Source organism: Mesoplodon mirus (assembly GCF_964341445.2).
Source record: "Mesoplodon mirus genome assembly, chromosome: 19".
NCBI lineage: Eukaryota > Metazoa > Chordata > Mammalia > Artiodactyla > Ziphiidae > Mesoplodon > Mesoplodon mirus.
This window is the reverse complement of record NC_138995.1, coordinates 13,984,393-14,002,164: the sequence shown is the minus strand read 5'-3', so window position 1 is coordinate 14,002,164 and position 17,772 is coordinate 13,984,393. Positions and strand designations below refer to the sequence as shown.

The following is a 17,772-nucleotide window of genomic DNA, read 5'->3' as shown; positions in this document are numbered from 1 at the left end:
TATTTGACAAAGTCTGAGTCTTCTAACTGAAGGAACCCACCAAGTTGCCAACCAAGGTGAATGAAAAACAGACTCACATCTAAGTACATGAGAACAAAATTTCAGAAAACTGGGATAAAAGAGAAAGTCCTAAATAATTCTAGAGAAAATAGATGGAAGTAATATTCACAATAACATCAGATTTCTCGTGGTGACACTGAATACCAAAAGCAATAGGGTAAGCTATTCAAACTGTTAAGAATGACTTTCAATTTCGAATGCTTTTTCCAGACAAGACTATCATGAGAGCAAAATAAAGACACTTTTAAACATGCAAAGACTCAAAGTAACCAATCCATGTACACAATCCCTATCTGAAAGAAGTGCTACAAAATTTAAAATTTTTCTTTTTTTAATTTGTAGACAATTTATGTTTATGTTAACAGATACAGTGGAAATATGAAACATTAATTCTAATTAGCAAAATGATTCCTCTTGTAAATGAATCCAAGAGGAAAGTACAAGGATACAATGAACAAAGAATCAAAATTAAATTGATAGGTAATTTCAAATAATTGTTGAAAAGAAATCTGAAATTAATATTTCATATGACCTCAATATAGGAAATAGCAAGGGGAGGGATAAAATAAGGCAATGAAAAAAATTTTCTTTCATTTGGAAGCAAATGGGGAGATAAGAGATTTTCTCATTCATAGAGAAGGGTAGGGAGAGAATTAGAGCTATTTGTAAACTGTAGGTATGAACAGAAAAATACCAGCAAATATATTTATTAAAATACAAGTGAAGGGACTTCCCTGGTGGCGCAGTGGTTAAGAATCCGCCTGCCGATGCAGAGGACACGGGATTGATCCCTGATCCAGGAAGAACCCACATGCCGCGGAGCAACTAAGCCCACGCACCACAACTACTGAGCCTGCGCTCTAGAGTCTCTGCGCCTAGAGCCCGTGCTCTGCAACAAGAGAAGCCACTGCAATAAGAAGCCTGTGCACCACAACGAAGGGTAGCCCCAGCTCGCCGCAACTAGAGAAAGCCCATGCACAGCAATGAAGACCCAACACAGCCAAAAATATAAATAAATAAATAAATTTATTTTTTAAAAATAAATAAAATACAAGTAAAATTTTGGGTAAAAATGACAACAAACCCAGATCACAGGATCTCTTTACAGTAACATATATAGTGAAATGAACAACAACAACCTAAAAGTGTTTTAAAAGTCAAAAATACTTTTGCTTCTGGTTACGTTGGAGTAACTAGACCCTCACCATAAACAACCATAAAGCTGGACAGAATATCTGAGGTAACTCTTCTTAGGCATCGGACAACAGGCAGCACAATACTACAATCCATCAGAGAGAAGAGAAACTTATGAAATGAGTCCTGTGATTGTCCTCTCTGGCTTGGGACAATTTCCTGACTGCTGTGTTGTCAGCTCTAGAGCAACTACTAAAAATCTATTATTTAAAAATATAGGTAAGAAGCCAGTAGAGGAAATAAAATATATTACAAAAGACTACACATTGATCCAAAAGAAGGCAGGAAAGTAGCAAGCAAGAAATGAAAAAATAAGAGACAAATGGAAAAGAAATAGCAAAAGGGCTGACTTCAACCCAAACACATAAATGATTGCTTTAAATGTAAAAGACTAAACACTCCAATTAAAATACAGAGGGTATCAGAGCACTCTAAATTTAAAGACAGGAAGAGATTGAAAGTAAAAAGGCAGGTATGTAAAGAACTATTACCACCTATTGTAATAAGATAAACAACTCAAGGTATTAAAAAAAGCAAAAAACTGGAGTAGACTCTGCGTCACAGAAGTAAATATGTGAGTGACCAAGAAGCGCATGAGAAAATGCTCAACGTCATCAGTCATCCAGGGAAAGAACTGAAAAAGGGGAGAAGCTTATCAACAGGTCAGACACAGGGGTGAGGGGACAATGCACTGCAGTTACAGGTGTGAGCTCTGGAGTCAGGCCAACCTGGGTTCAAATCCTGGTTCTGATACTACTATGCAGGTGACCCTGGGCAAGAGAATAACTTGCTAAAGCCCGTTTGCTCATGTTTAGAAAAACCGGTGAGGGGAATAGTCATGTTGCCTGCAAACTGTATGAATTAAGTACTTCCAGTGCCTAGGACACAGTAATCAAGTGTTAGATGCTATCATTATCATTATTATTATTATTAATATTATTAACTATTCCAGAAGCAGCAGGAACTGGAGTGAAGCCCAGCACAACATGAACCTCTTGAGGTCTTGCTTGTTCTCCAGGGCCACTCAGCTGTCCCCACTGGGGACACCTTCATCTTCAGCACTAGACGGTGCTGCTCTAGCCTCTCCTAAAGCAACCCAGGCTCCTTCATGCTCTCTCACCTGGGAGAAGCCAGAGCAGAATACCTGAAGAGAAGGGCTGGCTGGCAGGGTTCACAGGGGCTGGGAGGGCCTGTGTCAGCCTGGTCCCTGTGCTTCATGCGTCCACGCACTGCGAACAGGGAGAAGGACCGTGTAGATGGCGGAGGACCCTGGGCTAACCCTCCCCTCTGCCCCACTTCCTTCCACTCTCTCTGTGAACCCAGGTGATCTTCCGAAACGAGGTGACCAGCGAGTTCCTATACTACACAGTGAGTTTCAGGGTCATCCCTTCAGGCATCATCAAAACCATCGAGATGGTGAGCCCTGTCCGGCAGAGCACATCGGCCTCCATCAGGGTGGAGAACCCCCTGCCCTACTCGGTGACCTTCTCCACGGAATGCAGGGTGCCCGACATCAGCCTGCCCTCCCAGTTTGTGGTGCCGGCCAACTCTGAGGTATGGCCCTGCCTGCCAGGGGCTCCCCGCCCCCTTATCCTTGCTGGAGGCTCCGCCCAGGGGGCCTCTGGATCCACGTTCTGCATCCCTTAGTTGGGCCAGCCTTGGCGGTGGTCGGGAGGGCAGGGGATGGTCGACGGATCGACCACGCTCCTGTTCTCTCCTTTCCTCTGCTGCCCAAGTCCTCGCATAAGCCAGGGCCACACAGAGCTTTGGTTCAGGCATGGAAAAGGGACTTGTCTCTATTATGTGTTTGTTTGCCTTGCTCAAATTTAAAATATTCTTCTTGTTTTTCCTGATTACATAAGTCACATAGAATATATGTGGTGAAAAGGACAGCAAGGGACACATAATAGTGTATCAAGTGTACAACACACACACGTGTCTGTGGGCTTGTTTATGCGCAGACCACTTCAGGGAGGTGGCACAAGAAGGCTTTGACAGTGGTTGGGCAGACATGGCCCAGAGTTATCAACTGGTGGGAAGATAAATGCTCTTTTCATCAGTTTGTCACTCCAAACTCTCACTGTCCGGATTCCATCAAAATCTCTTCTGTTTCCCCAACTTCAACCCACCTGGCCTGTTCCCTGCCCTCCCACTCTGTCTCTTCCTTCACTTTCAGAATCTAGTTGTCTGTTTTGTTCTTCAGAGAGAGTCTCCATGCCCTTTATTTTATCGTATTTTTATATTTTTCACTGTGAACTATACAGAAAAGTATATAAAACCTACATATACATATATGTATGTGTACATATAAACATGTATATGCATGCAAACATGTTTGTTTAAACAAAAACTTATGAAATAAATATCTGTTAAACCAATACCCAGGCCAAGAAATAAAAACTTGCCACCTTCCCAGACACCCCTCTCTCCCTCACTCCTAAAAGTTGCCACTATCCTTATTTTGTAATGATCATGTCTTGCTTTTAAGCAATATAGTTTAGTTTTGCCTGTTTTTGAACTTTATGCAAAAGAAACCATACTATATACATTCTGTAATGTGTTATTTCTTTCGCTCAGAGTTGTGAATTGTGACGGTCCTCCGTGCCGTTGCCCACAGCGGAGGTTCATTCATCCTCACCGCTGTAGACTATCCTAAATGACTAGACCACAAATTAGATATCCATCCTACTATGGCCAGACATTTGTGTTGGTTTCAACATTTGGCTCTCGTGGAAAATGCTGCTATGGTTCTTTTGCACAAGCGCCCTCTTGATGCACAAGCACCTGTATTTCTCCACAGTGTACACCCAGGTGTGGAATCCCTGGGTCATAGGGTGTGCCTGCCTCTAACTGCCAATCAGTAGATAACTGCCAATCAGCAGTGCGAGTTCACCAACCCTTGGTATTGTCAGAATTTTTTAAAGTTTACCGATCTGATAGACTCCTAATAAACTGATAACTCCCTTTTTACATACAGATTGATTTTAGTTGGGTAATAGTCTGTGTAGGAGATTTGCCTCTGTGTTCATGAATGAGAATGGACCACAGTTTTCCTTCCTCATACTCTTTGTCCAGTTTGGGTGTCACTTTTGCTAATTTGCTCGGTTTCTCAATTCTGTGAAAGAGTTTATAAAAGATTGAAATTATGTCTTCTTTGAACTCACTGGTGAAGCCACTGAGGACTGGTGTTTTCTTTATAGGAAGATTGTCTACTACTGATTTAATTCTCTCAGTGGGTTATTGGACTATTTAGATGTTCTGTTTCTTCTTGAGTCAGTAATAAGAGCACTTTCATTTCATCGATATAGTGAAAATATTGGTATAACATTGTTACTATCCTCTTATTACCTTTTTTTTGTTTTTTGATTTTCTTTGGTACTCAAAAAGGCCTCATTTTTTAAAAATTAATTTTTATTGGAGTATAGTTGCTTTACAATGTTGTGTTAGTTTCTGCTGTACAGTAAAGTGAATTAGCTATACATATACGTATATCCCCTCTTTTTTGGATTTCCTTCCCATTTAGGTCACCACAGAGCATCAAGCAGAGTTCCCTGTGGTATACCGTAGGTTCTCATTAATTATCTATCGTATACATAGTAGTGTATATATGTCAATCCCAACCTCCCAATTCATCCCACCACCCCCCTCTGGTATCCATACATCCGTTCTCTACATCTGTGTCTCTATTTCTGCTTTGCAAATAAGTTCCTCTGTATCATTTTTCCAGATTCCACAAATAAGTGATATTATATGATATTTGTTTTCCTCTTTCTGACTTACTTCACTCATTCTCTAGGTCCATCCATTTCTCTGCAAATTGCACAATTCCGTTCCTTTTTATGGCTGAGTAATATTCCATTGTATATATGTACCGCATCTTCTTTATCCATTCATCTGTCGATGGACACTTAGGTTGCTTCCATGTCCTGGCTATTGTAAATAGAGCTGCAATGCACATTGGGGTGCATGTGTCTTTTTGAATGGTTTTCTCTGGGTATATGCCTAGAAGTGGGATTGCTGGATCATATGGTAGCTCTATTTTTAGTTTTCTAAGGAACCTCCATACTGTTTTCCATAGTGGCTGTATCAATTTACATCCCCACCAACAGTGCAAGAGGGTTCCCTTTTCTCCACACCCTCTCCAGCATTTATTGTTTGTAGAGTGTTTGATAATGGCCATTCTGACCAGCTTGAGGTCATACCTCATTGTAGTTGTGATTTGGATTTCTCTAGTAATTAGTGATGTTGAGCATCTTTTTGTGTGTTTGTTGGCCATCTGTATGTCTTCTTTGGAGAAATGTCTATTTAGGTCTTCCACCCATTCTTCAATTGAGTTGTATGTTTTTCTTGATATTGAGCTGCATGAGCTGTTTGTATATTTTGGAGATTAATCCCTTGTCGGTTGCTTTGCTTGCAAATATTTTCTCCCATTCTGAGGGTTGTCTTCTCGTTTTGTTTATGGTTTCCTTTGCTGTGCAAAAGCTTTTAAGTTTAATTAGGTCCCATTTGTTTATTTTTGTTTTTATTTTCACTACTCTAGGAGGTGGGTCAGAAAAGATCTTGCTGTGATTTATGTCAAAGAATGTTCTGCCTTTGTTTTCCTCTAAGAGTTTTATAGTGTCCAGCCTTACTTTTAGGTCTTTAATCTATTTTGAGTTTATTTTTGTGTATGGTGCTAGGAGGTGTTCTGATTTCATTCTTTTACATGTAGCTGTCCAGTTTTCCCAGCACCACTTATTGAAGAGACTGTCAAAAAAAGCTTCATTTTTAATTTAGCTTTCTGACTCTGTGCTTTTGCCTTCAATACTTTCTCAACGATTTTCTTCTCCTCAATAAGGAGAGCATGTTTGATCCTGTCACTGACACATTTAGCACACAGGGAGCTACCAGAGGCCCGGCTGACGTGTCTTTTCATTTTAGACAACCTCATAAGAACTTTAGGTCTCACAGCACGAATCTTATTACCTTTTTTTATGTGACGTCCCCTTTTCATTTCTAATATTGGTTATTGTGCCTTCTCTCTTTGTCTCTTGATCAACCTTGCTAGAGGTTTCTCAACTTTTTTTTTTTCTCCCCAAAAAACATCTTTGGGCTTTGTTGTTACACTCTATTGTATGGTTGCTTTCTAGTTGATTGATTTCCACTCTTATCTTTGTTATTCCCTTCCTTCTGCTTCCTTTGGGTTAGTGGTGCTTTAACTAATTTCAAAGATAAACGCTTAGGGAATTAACTTGTAGTCTTCTTTATTTTCTAATATACACACTTAAGATTATAAATCTCCCTCTAAGTACTGCTTTAGCTGTAGCATACAAGTTTTTATATTTATATGTAGCATTTTTTATCATTAAGTTCAAAAGTGTTCTAATTTTCACTATTATTAATACTTCTTTTTTGACTCCTGGTTTATTAGAAGTTTCTTAATTTTCAAAGATGTGGATTTTTCTAGTTACCACTTTTTAAAATTATTTTGTGGTCAGAGTATATTCCATATTATTTCAGTACTCTAGAATTTTTTTAGACATGCTCTATGGCCCAATATAGTCTTTTTTTAAAATCCTCCATCTCTTTTTGAAAAGAATGTGTTTGCTGTTTTGTTGTTCAGTTTTCTTTAGCCTTACTGATAGTTTTGTCTGCTTGCTTGATCAGTTTTAGGAGAGGATATTAACATATACTACTATGATTGTGGATCTATTTATCTTTGTAGTTCTATCATGTTTTGCTTTATGTATATACTTTGAAGCTATATTACTAGTTAAATAAAAATTATAATATCTTTCTGGTGACTTGAAACTCTTTTCATTATAAAGTGATCTTCTTTGTCTGTAGTAACACTTTTTGCCTTAAAATCTATTTTGTCTAATATTAATATAGGTTTCTTTTGGTTAGCATTTGCATGGTGTGGGGGTTTTTTAATCATCATATTTTGAATCTTTCTCTATCCGTATAATCTAAACGTGTCTCTTATAAACAGTGTACAGATGAGATGGATTTGGTTTTTTAACCCAGTCTAGCAAGGCTTCCTTTTCACTTGAGCATTCAGACCATTTATATTGAGTGTAAATAGTGACGTATTCAGGTGTACATGCAAATCTGTACTTTCTGTTTATCTTATCTGTTCTGTGTTTTCTTTTTCTCTTTGTTTTGTAGTGATCTCTTCCTGGCATGTCTTCATTGTCTATAGCAATATTATTCTGCTCATCATTCAACTTTTTTATTCCTTTTCTGTTGTGCATTCTAACTTTTTCCATGCTTTTAGAAGGAAAAGGTGGCCCTGGATACCTTTTGTAGCTTCACATAACTAAGATTCTCTCTTCTGTTGTTACCACAGATATTTTTTAAAATACAGCTTTGTACTGTTTAGGGTTTTTTTTCTTTTTTCTCCCCACCTTTATCTGAGCTTTATCTTTCCTTTGCCCTCAGTGTCTCAGTCACAGTCAAACAGATTCTACTCTCAGAGGTTTCTCTCGGCACAAGGTTTTGCCTTAGAAGGGAGTTTAAGTAACTTGGTTTTAAGCTGCCCCACGTCACCCAATCTTATTGTGACATGTTTGCAGTTAGCGATAAACTAGAGCCTGAGATCATCCTTCCAGCTTAGGCTGCTGTTGTCAGTTGTCCTGTCAAGTTTCCCAGGTTGAGTGGGACCCTCAATCTAGGGTGATTCCCTGGCTCTCAGACTGATGTTCCTTTGCTGTCTCTCCCACTCCTCCCAGACAGTGGCTTACTCACACCGGTCTCATGGCTGTGAGTAATCAGCCCTACTCCCCCATCTTTTGGTGTTGGTAGCTTATCTTTTCACTTAGTTATGTTATAGGTGTTGTCGTTAAGCTGGTTGGTCTGAGTGTCTTGTGGGGGATTTGGGAAGACTGTGCAGCGGCTGCTGCTATCATCTTGCTCAAAACCTGGAACTGGTTTTAATGTATGACGTGAGGCAAGAGTCAAGTTTCTTTTTTCTCCAAGTGAATATAAATCATCTCAGACTGTGTCACTACAAAGACCGTCCTTTCCGCACTGATTTACACGGCCGTTTGTGAAATAAATCAAATGTCCATATATGCATGAATCTGTTCTAGGTTTCCTATAATATAATAATGACTCAATTTCTGAACTTGTACCAATACCACAGCATTCTAATTATTACAGTTTTATAGTATAGTTTGATATATGGCCAAGCAAGCAATCACTCTAGCTTTATATTAAGACTTAATAATCTCTTATATTCTTTTTTTTTTCAAGAGTACCTTGGCAAGAATAGCATTGCATTTTTGGCCCTTTGCATTTCCATATATATATTTAAGTCAGCTTGTCAAGTTCCTTTAAAAACAAAAACTCTGTTGGGATTTTGATTGGGATTAAATTAAGTCTATAGATTATTTTAAGAATGTATAAGTTTTCTGGGGCATTCCCTGGTGGTCCAGTGGTTAAGACTCCACGCTTTCACTGTCAAGGGCCTGGGTTCAATCCCTGATCGGGGAATTAAGGTCCCACAAGCTGCGTGGTGCAGAAGGAAAAAAAAAAGAATGTATAAGTTTTCTGTTGATCCACAACAAATTATTCCAAAACTCAGCAACTTAAAACAACAGACATTTTTTACCTACACAGTTTCTGAGGATCAGGAATCTAAAAGCAGCCACCTAACCGGGCGGTTTTGGCTCAGGGGCTTTCATGAGGATGTCAATTGTCATCCAGGACTCTAGGCATCCCTAGGCTTGACTGGGGCTGGATAATCTGCTTCCAAACTCACTCATGTGGTTGGTTGCTGGAAAGGTCCTAGTTCCTTGCTGGCTGTTAGCTGGAGGCTTCAGTTCCTCACCATGTGGCCTCTCCTGCGAGCTGCTTTCAACGAGGCAGCTCACGTACCATAGAGTGAGCGATCTAAAAGAAAGTGAGAGGACTTCCCTGGTGGCACAGTGGTTAAGAACCCTCCTGCCAATGCAGGGGACACAAGTTTGATCCTGGGCCGGGAAGATCCCACATGCCACGGAGCAACTAGGCCCATGCACAACTACTACTGAGCCCGTGCGCCACAACTACTGAGCCCACGTACCACAACTACTGAAGCCTGCCTGCCTAGAGCCCGTGCTCTGCAGCAAGAGAAGCCACTGCAATAAGAAGCCCGCTCACCACAACGAAGAGTAGCCCCCACTCACCACAACCAGAGAAAGCCTGCACGCAGCAACGAAGACCCAACGCAGCCAAAAAAATTAAAAATTAAAAAAAATAAAAGAAAGTGAGGCAGCAAAGAAGAAAGAGGGTGCACAAGACAGAAACCACAGTCTTTTCCTCTTAATCTCAGAAGTGACACGCCATCTCTTCTGCCACATACTTGTGGTCGCATAGACCAACCTGGTTCAGTGTGGGAGAGGACTATACAAGGGTGTGAATACCAGGAAGTAGGGGTTACTGGGGGCCATCTTGGAGCCTGTCTGTCATAGGGGAGAATTTGAATCTTTATAGTATTGAGATTTCCAACCCATGAGCAAATCTCCATTAAGTCTTCTTTAATTTCTCTCAATAATATGTTTTTTGTTTTCTATGTAGAGGCTTTACTCATCTTTTGTTAGATTTATTTCTAGGTTTTGTATATTTTGATGCGATTATAGATAGCATCTTTTTAAAATTTCATATTCTAAATATTTGTTGCAATCATTTAGAAATATAACTGATTTTTGTATATCACCTTTTACCCAAACATCTTATAAATAAAATTCACTTAATAATAATTTAAATTGTAGATTCTTGTATTTTGTACATGTACAATCATGTCATCTTTAAGTAATTACAATTTTGTTTCTTCCATTCTAAACCTTTTCCTTTAAGTACTTTTTCATGCCTTACAGGGCTATCTAGGACCTCCAGAACAATGTTGACCAGAAAGGCAACAGAAGGCATTGTCTTGTTCCTGATCTTGAAGGGAAAGCTTTCAAAGTTTCACCATTTATTATGATATTTGTTTTGGGTTTCTTATAGGTACCCTTTATCAGATTAAGGATATCTCCTTCTATTCCTAGTTTGCTAAGAGCTTTTTAAAAAACACTATGAATGGATGTTGAGTTTTATCAAATACTTTTACTGCATCTATTGAGATGCTCATTTGATTGTTTTCCTTTTAATTTGTTAATGTGGCAACTGATTGGTTTTTCCAGGGTTAAACCAACTTTTCATTCATGGAATAAGCCCAACTTAGTCATGTAGTATTCTCTCTTTTATATGTTGCTGGATCAGTTGGATAACGTTTTTATTAGACATTTTGTATATGTGTTCAGTAGGGAAACTAGCATCCAATTTTCCTTTCTCCTTGTTGGATTCTGATGTCAAGATTATGTTAGTTGAGGTAGGTTTCCTCTTTTTCTTTTCTCTGGAAGAACTTGTGGAATATTAGATTGGTAGAATTTAAAAGTAAAGCTTTGTGATCTGGAAATTCGTTAAGGGAAATTTTTTGTTTTACTATTGATTAAATATCTTTAATGGTTATAGGACTATATGGGTTTTCTTTATCTTTTTGAGTCTGTTTCTGTAATGTATATTTGTTTATACATTTGTCCGTTTTCATCCAAATTTTTTTAATTGTGGTAAGATCATGTAAATTTTTGTACTGTATTCTCTGTTAAACATCTACAATAATTTTAGTGATATCCTCTTTATTTTATTGTTCAGGAAGAAGTAGTTTTCTTTTTTTATATAAATTTATTTTATTTTTGGCTGCATTGGGTCTTCATTGCTGCACGCGGACTTTCTCTAGTTGTGGCGAGCGGGGGCTACACTTTGTTGCAGTGCATGGGCTTCTCATTGCAGTGGCTTCTCTTGTTGTGGAACACGGGCTCTAGGTACACGGGCTTCAGTAGTTGTGGCTCACGGGCTTAGCTGCTCCGTGGCGTGTGGGATCTTCCCAGACCAGGGCTCAAAGCATGTCCCCTGCATTGGCAGGCAGATTCTTAACCACTGTGCCACCAGAGAAGCCCAGAAGTAGTTTAAAAAAAAAAAAAGAACCTACTCATGATAAAAACAAAATTTTAACCCTACAAAAGTACATGAAATAGAAAGTAAAAGTCCCCACAGTCCCATTTCCCCCAACCTAAGATAACTACTGGTAACAATTCGACATACCCTTGTCTCTTTTCTGTACATACATAGACATATAATCTTCTCCACAAAAATAAGCTCATATACATTTCTAGAGCTTTATATACATTTCTAGAACCTTCTTTCTTCCACTTAAAATATTACCAACACCTTTTATTTCAACGCTTAGAGCTTTGCCTCTTCCTTTGTAATGGCTACATAATATTCCACTGATGTGAATAAAGAATACTTTATTTACCCAATCTCTTACTGCTAATGCATTTGAATTGTTTCCCTTGTTTTGCTATTATAAGCAGTACTCCTTGGTTCTTGTTTTATTTTGCTTTGGATGATAATAGAGGAAGGAGAAGGCCTCCCCCCAATGATGATAGAACCCAGGAAACTGTTCAGAGATGGGCTATGAGCAAAGAAAGAACTGCCTGACCTTCAGCCCTCCTGCTCCTCCAGCCCACCCCCCCCATCTCCATAATTATGCTTCTCAAGAGAGGATCCAGTACCTATTTTTAGATTCAAAGAGATTCCAGATATAGAAATACCCAGACTAGGGAAAGGTAGAAGGGGTCCAGGGGAGGAAAAGTGGGCTGGTTTGGACAGAGGTTCCCCAGGCTCAAGGTCAGTATGAGCATCTGCTACCAACCTGCTGTGAGGTCACCGGGGGGCAGAGGATGGGTCAGACATTCAGCGTCACAGGAGCCTTCGTCTTCTCTTGCAGGGCACGTTCTCATTTGAATTCCAGCCCTTGAAAGCTGGAGAAACCTTCGGGAAACTAACACTGCACAACAGTGATTTGGGTTACTACCCATATGAGCTCAGTTTGAAGACCACGCCAGCACTGCCTGAAAAGCCTGTCCACTTCCAGGCTGTTCTCGGCAGTGGCCAGAGCATCTTTGCCAAGTTCACCAATTACGCCCGGCAGAAGACAGAATACTACTGCAGGGTGAGCAGCCCCTGCCTCACCCTCTGCCCTCGCTTTCCAGAAGTCTGGGCTCCAAAATAATGGGAGGGGGACACGGTGGGTGCAGAAATGTGAAACTCAGACTCAGGTGCTTTATCTAGTTGGAAACTGCCAGCTAGAAACAAAGAGTACCAGGCCTGGGTTCTTCCTCACAGACTTTCTAGCATAACAAACTGGGGTTGGGGTAGGGGGAGTTTTGCTTCCCACAACATACTCAGTGGTCAGTACAGTGAGACAATAGAGCTTAGTGGTCATGAGTATCGGCTGTGGAATCCAACAGACCTGGATCTGAATCCTGGCTTCACCGTTTACTCTTTGTATGAATAGTTTACTAACACTCTCACAGGATAGCTGTCAGGATTTTTAAATAGGTATATAAAACTAATCCTGGCCCATAGTAAGCGTTCCATATATGTTACCTATTAAATCAGTGTGAATATAGGATTAACTACTGAAACAGAAAGCCCCACAAACCAACAAAATAGTAGTTTATTCCTCTCTCAGATAGCAGTGTGGGCATAAGCAGTTTGGGCTGGAATGGCAGCTCCATGACATCAGGCACCCAGACCCCTCTTTCCTGATGCTCTTCCCTCTATGGGGAGTTGCTTCGGTGCACACAGACCAAGATGGTTTACTGTGACATCCACACTGCAGCCAGCTACCTGGGGAAAACGGGGAAGCTGCATACATTACTTCCACTCACATTCCATTGAAGAAAACTTCATGTGACCACACCCAGCAACAAGGGGAGCGAGGAGTGTAGCCTTACACTGGGTGGCTGTGTGCCCAGTTATCATCAGAGTCCCAAGGCCATGGTCACAAGGCATAGGCTCTATTTTTAACTGAGGTATAGTTGATGTACAGGATTTTATAAGTTTCAGGTGTACAATGTAGTGATTCACGATTTTTAGAGAGGCGTAGGCTCTTGATCATACCCATCCATCAGGAGAAGCCTGGTTATTCTGTAGTAACAAACAGCCCCAGCATCTCAGTGGCTTAAAACAACAAAGGTTTGCCTCCCGTTCATGCTTCTCTATCCAGGGAGGGTCAGCAGGGGACTCTGCTCATCACAGCCACTCGGGGATCCAGGCTGAGGGGCAACCACTATCTCAGATGTCTCCAGTCATAGCAGCAGAGGGGTGAAAAGACCCCAGAGGGACTTGCTCTGGCAAATAAATGCTCTAGTGTGGAAGGGACACCTTGCACTTCTACTCGCAACTTATGGTCCAGAACTAGTCCCACCCGTCCACGAGGAGCCAGAATCTCTGGTCCTCCAGGGGCAGTGGAAGGAAAGAAGCAAGGGATACGGGGGAGCAGCGCCCAGGCCCGCCACCCATATCGTCCCGCTGTGTGTCTATTTAACATCTCTTGGCCTTGGTTTCTTTGTAGTAAAACGGGGATAACCTAGTAACACCTACTCTTCAAGGGAGTTTTAAGGGCACAGCTTTTGTATAACCTGCCCGTCCTCACGCAAGCGTAGGTTGCTCATGTCGGAGGGTTGGGGGCTGGGGACGGACCTGAACTGCTGGTTTGCTCTTCAGGGTCCTGGGTGAGCCGAGCGCGTTTGTTCTCCTTTCAGACCGACTGTCCAGACTTCCACACGGAAAAGTTCATCTACACAGCGCCCGGGGCGCAGGGCGGCACCGAGGTGAGTGTGGAGGTGTACTTCGAGCCCAGCCGCCTGGGCGAGAGCAAGGGCCTCCTGAGCCTCTCATCGCTCGTGGGCGGCGAGTACATCATCCCCCTCTTCGGAGTGGCTCTGCCCCCCAAGCCGCAAGGCCCCTTCCTGATCCGAGCCGGGGACAACATAGTCATCCCCTTCAAGAACGTCTTCTTCCACCCGGTCACCTTGTCCTTCACGGTGGAGAACCCGGCCTTCTCCGTCCGCGCCGTAGACTCCGTGAAGCCCAAGAAGACCAACAACATCACGGTCTACTTTGGAGGAAACCCATCAGGCAGCAAAACACCCATCACCAGCAAGCTGATTGTAGCCTGCCCTCCCGGCGAAGGCAGCGACACTGGAATTAAATGGGTTTATTACCTGAAGGGGATCACCCCGTAGTGGGAACCAGGGCCCGCGGCATCATGGAAAAACCGTCTCCTCAGCCTTCATACCTATGTGTTGTTCTAGCCCTGCGAAGAATAGAGAAAATCATCAGAATTCTAAAGGTACTGTTCTATCCTCCAATTCAATTACAGGGGCACCTATTTCCGCATTATATGAATTCCAGATATCTGTATGAAATATAGATATTCCATATTAAACATGGTAATTACACGAAACAGAGCTATATTTTACTTGGCAAGGGCAAGTCTCTTCATTTAGTTTCTTAATATATCTCCAAAGCCCAAGCACTATGTAATAATGCTCATGTTTAATAAGATGACACAGGTCTTACACTCACGACCTTCCATCATACAGCACTTAGCAGTGTATGACTCTGGGGCCCCACAGTTTCTTTTTAAAACCCACGGCTTTTTAAAGCCATGACTCTACTTGGACGTGGTATCTTATTCTGCTTTTGCATAAAAGTCAAATAAGTCACTACTTTCAAAGCAATGAGCAGACACATTAGGACAGTTATTGCAGGGACAGAGATCGGGATGCTCCCTCCGTCTCTGAATCCAATATCTGTTCCCCAGAGAAAGTTCTCGCTGAAGGTCAGGTCCTGGAGGGATGCTAATAGACACCCCAGTTCCCCACCCCCAGCCCTGTGTACAGCACTCAGCCTATGGAGCAGTGATTCTCCACCTAATTCTGGTCCAGACCCCACCTCCCCAAATACGGATTTAATCCGTCTGGGGAGGGACATGGCATCATTTCTTTTCAGCTTGTGTGGCAGTGTTGAGAACCAGTGCTACAGATCAAAACCCACCTGGCCATTAATGGTGCAACCAGTCAGGAATCTACTTCTAGAGAGAGGACTACGTCCCGGTGTCATGTATTTTAAACTGCAGCCATTTTGTGCGCGCGTAAAGGGTGACGTTCTAAGTTGGCGCCTTTCTTCAGAAGGAAAGCACCGTGGAAGCCCCACCTCCAAGGAGAAGCGGGCATGTGCAGACTCTCCCCCGGGGCCTGCAGTGGTATTAGTAGAGCCACTTACCTGTTGGCAACGCCTGTTGAAGTAAAGGTGGTTAAAGGCTGGCCCTGGAGTGGACTTGCTTCTGCACAGATGCACGCACTCACCTATGCCTGAGGGTCCCCGGCGTCCACCTCCTGCCCTCTTCTCATCCCCTCCAGCCCACCCGCAAGAGAAGATGGAGGCATAAAAGAAGATGGCCATTTGGGAATGGACGCTCCAAAGAGGTGGCGCTCAGAAGTGATCCCTGGACCTGCAGCCCCAGCATTGCCTGGGAATTTATTAAAATGCAAATTCTCAGGGCCCACCCCAGACCTACTGAGTCAGAAACTGCAGGGTTGTGGCCCAGCAACCTGTGTTTTAACAAGACCTTGTAGCTACTAGAGGTGGTTTTTTTTTCTGATGCACATATCCTTTCTTTTTAACATCTTTAGTGGAGTATAATTGCCTTACAGTGGTGTGTGTTTAATGGACAGTCTTCCATCTCTTTGTACCTCCCGCCGCCCCTCCGCCCGTTACACTTGGCACACAGCTAAGTACCAGATGAAGCCTGTCCTAACGCATCTGCAGGCGCACACTTAACAGTTCAGTTTTGTAGCCACTAAAGGCCCTGCTGATAGGAATACAGACAAAGAACAAGACGACAGATACGCCCAGTGATTAAACAAGCAAACAACACACTAAGCAGCAACCTGAGAGGCACAGAGCCCGACGAGCTGGTCCTCCAACCGGCAAGTACACGGAGTCTGAAGAAACCGCCGGTTCTCAGATGTAGCATCTATCAGAATCGCCCCAAGGACTTGCTAAACCACAGACTGCTGGGCCACCCTCAGAGGGCCTGATTTAGTAGGTTTGGGCGGGCCCGAGAACTCTCATTTCTGTCAAGTCCTGGGCGATGTTTGCTGCTGATCTGAAGCCACTGCCTCCTCACATCAGCATCACATGGGACCCTGCTAGGAATGCAGGCTCTCAGGCCCGGCCCCAGACCTACTGAGTCAGAATCTGCATTTTAATGACATCTCCAGGGGGTCTGTGCGCACACTGCAGTGCAGAGCGCTGCTTTAACGGCGCCGGCAGAACTTGAGGCTTTGCTGAACCCACAGCCCTAACGCTCTTCATTAGAGCCCTGGAGAGGAGTCTCTCCAACTCTGCTTTCAGCCGAAGTGACTGAAATGGTTGCCCGCCCCCCAAAGTCCCTCCTCCCGCCCACTCCCCAGAGGCAGAGCTGGGGGAGGGGAGCAATTGGCCCACCACCACCTTCTCCTAAACGGGTACCTTTTCAACACGTCTAAACCTAGTATGATAAACAATCATTAAGACTGCAGGAAAGACGGAGGAAGCCGTGTAGAAGTTGGGTGAAGCACCCACGGTCACAGCCGGAGCGTGATGAGACTCAAGATTCCTCTAACTGGGACTTCCCTGGTGGCGCAGTGGTTGGGAATCCGCCTGCCAATGCAGGGGACACGAGTTCGAGCCCTGGTCTGGTAAGATCCCACATGCCACGGAGCAACTAAGCCCGTTTGCCACAACTACTGAGCCTGCGCTCTAGAGGTCACAAGCCACAACTGCTGAGCCCGTGAGCCACAACTACCGAAGCCCGCTCACCTAGAAGTCTGTGCTCCACAACAAGAGAAGCCACCGCAATGAGAAGCCCACACACCGCAACGAAAAGTAGCCCCCGCTCACCGCAACTAGAGAAAGCCCGTGTGCAGCAACAATAGACCCCAGGCAGCCAAAAATTAATTAATTAATTTAAAAAAAGATTCCTCTAACTGTGAAGGTCAGGACTCAGATATGTTCCCTTGAGGCTCCAGCCACCACCCCAGACACTGGCTGCTACAGAAACTGGCCACTTCCCAGTGTCACCACCTGCAAAATGGTGGCTTTAGGTGGCCAGGGGCAACTCCCCTCCTTCAGCCCCGCTCCAGCTCCCCGCAAGCCACTGAGTCTAGAGCCCAAGCCTCAGGCCTGGAGTGAGGAGGCAGACCGGCCTCCCTGGGACCAAGCACCCAGCTCAGACCCTGCCCCAGCATGAACCCCCTTCCAGGATGACTTGAGATGGGGTACATTGCTTTCCTATAGGTGGTTCGTATGTTTTCTTGGCCTCAAAAAAGGCAATGACAAAATCGTTTCATATTGGCAAGTTTGGAATGTCGCTCAACAGAGAGCTGAAGGGGAGGCTTGGTGAAAACAAGCATCCTGACGAAAGCTAGTGGAAGTTACATTTGAAAGAATGCATTCTCAGCAAAGGAAACCAGGAGACATCTCGCTGGGGGGTGTTCAGAAAATATCAGGGCCCAGCTGGCACCATTCCAGAGATCACTGTGCACGGAAGACAATGTCAATGAAGCCCCCTGACACTGTTCGACACAGAGGCCCTGGTGAGTGTGGCATCCTAAGTCT

At 43.2% G+C, this 17,772-nt stretch overlaps 1 protein-coding gene across 1 annotated transcript in view; it reads left to right on the top strand.

Moving 5' to 3' along the window:
• Positions 1–14,514, top strand: part of HYDIN (HYDIN axonemal central pair apparatus protein) — a 437,603-nt gene extending 423,089 nt beyond the window's left edge. Inside the window, exons 85-87 of the mRNA XM_082606776.1 lie at positions 2,578–2,808; positions 12,047–12,271; positions 13,869–14,514. Of these exons, the coding sequence (XP_082462902.1) occupies positions 2,578–2,808; positions 12,047–12,271; positions 13,869–14,351 (939 nt within the window). The 3' untranslated portion in view covers positions 14,352–14,514. The remainder of the gene's footprint in view (positions 1–2,577; positions 2,809–12,046; positions 12,272–13,868) is intronic.
• Positions 14,515–17,772: the final 3,258 nt, after the last annotated feature.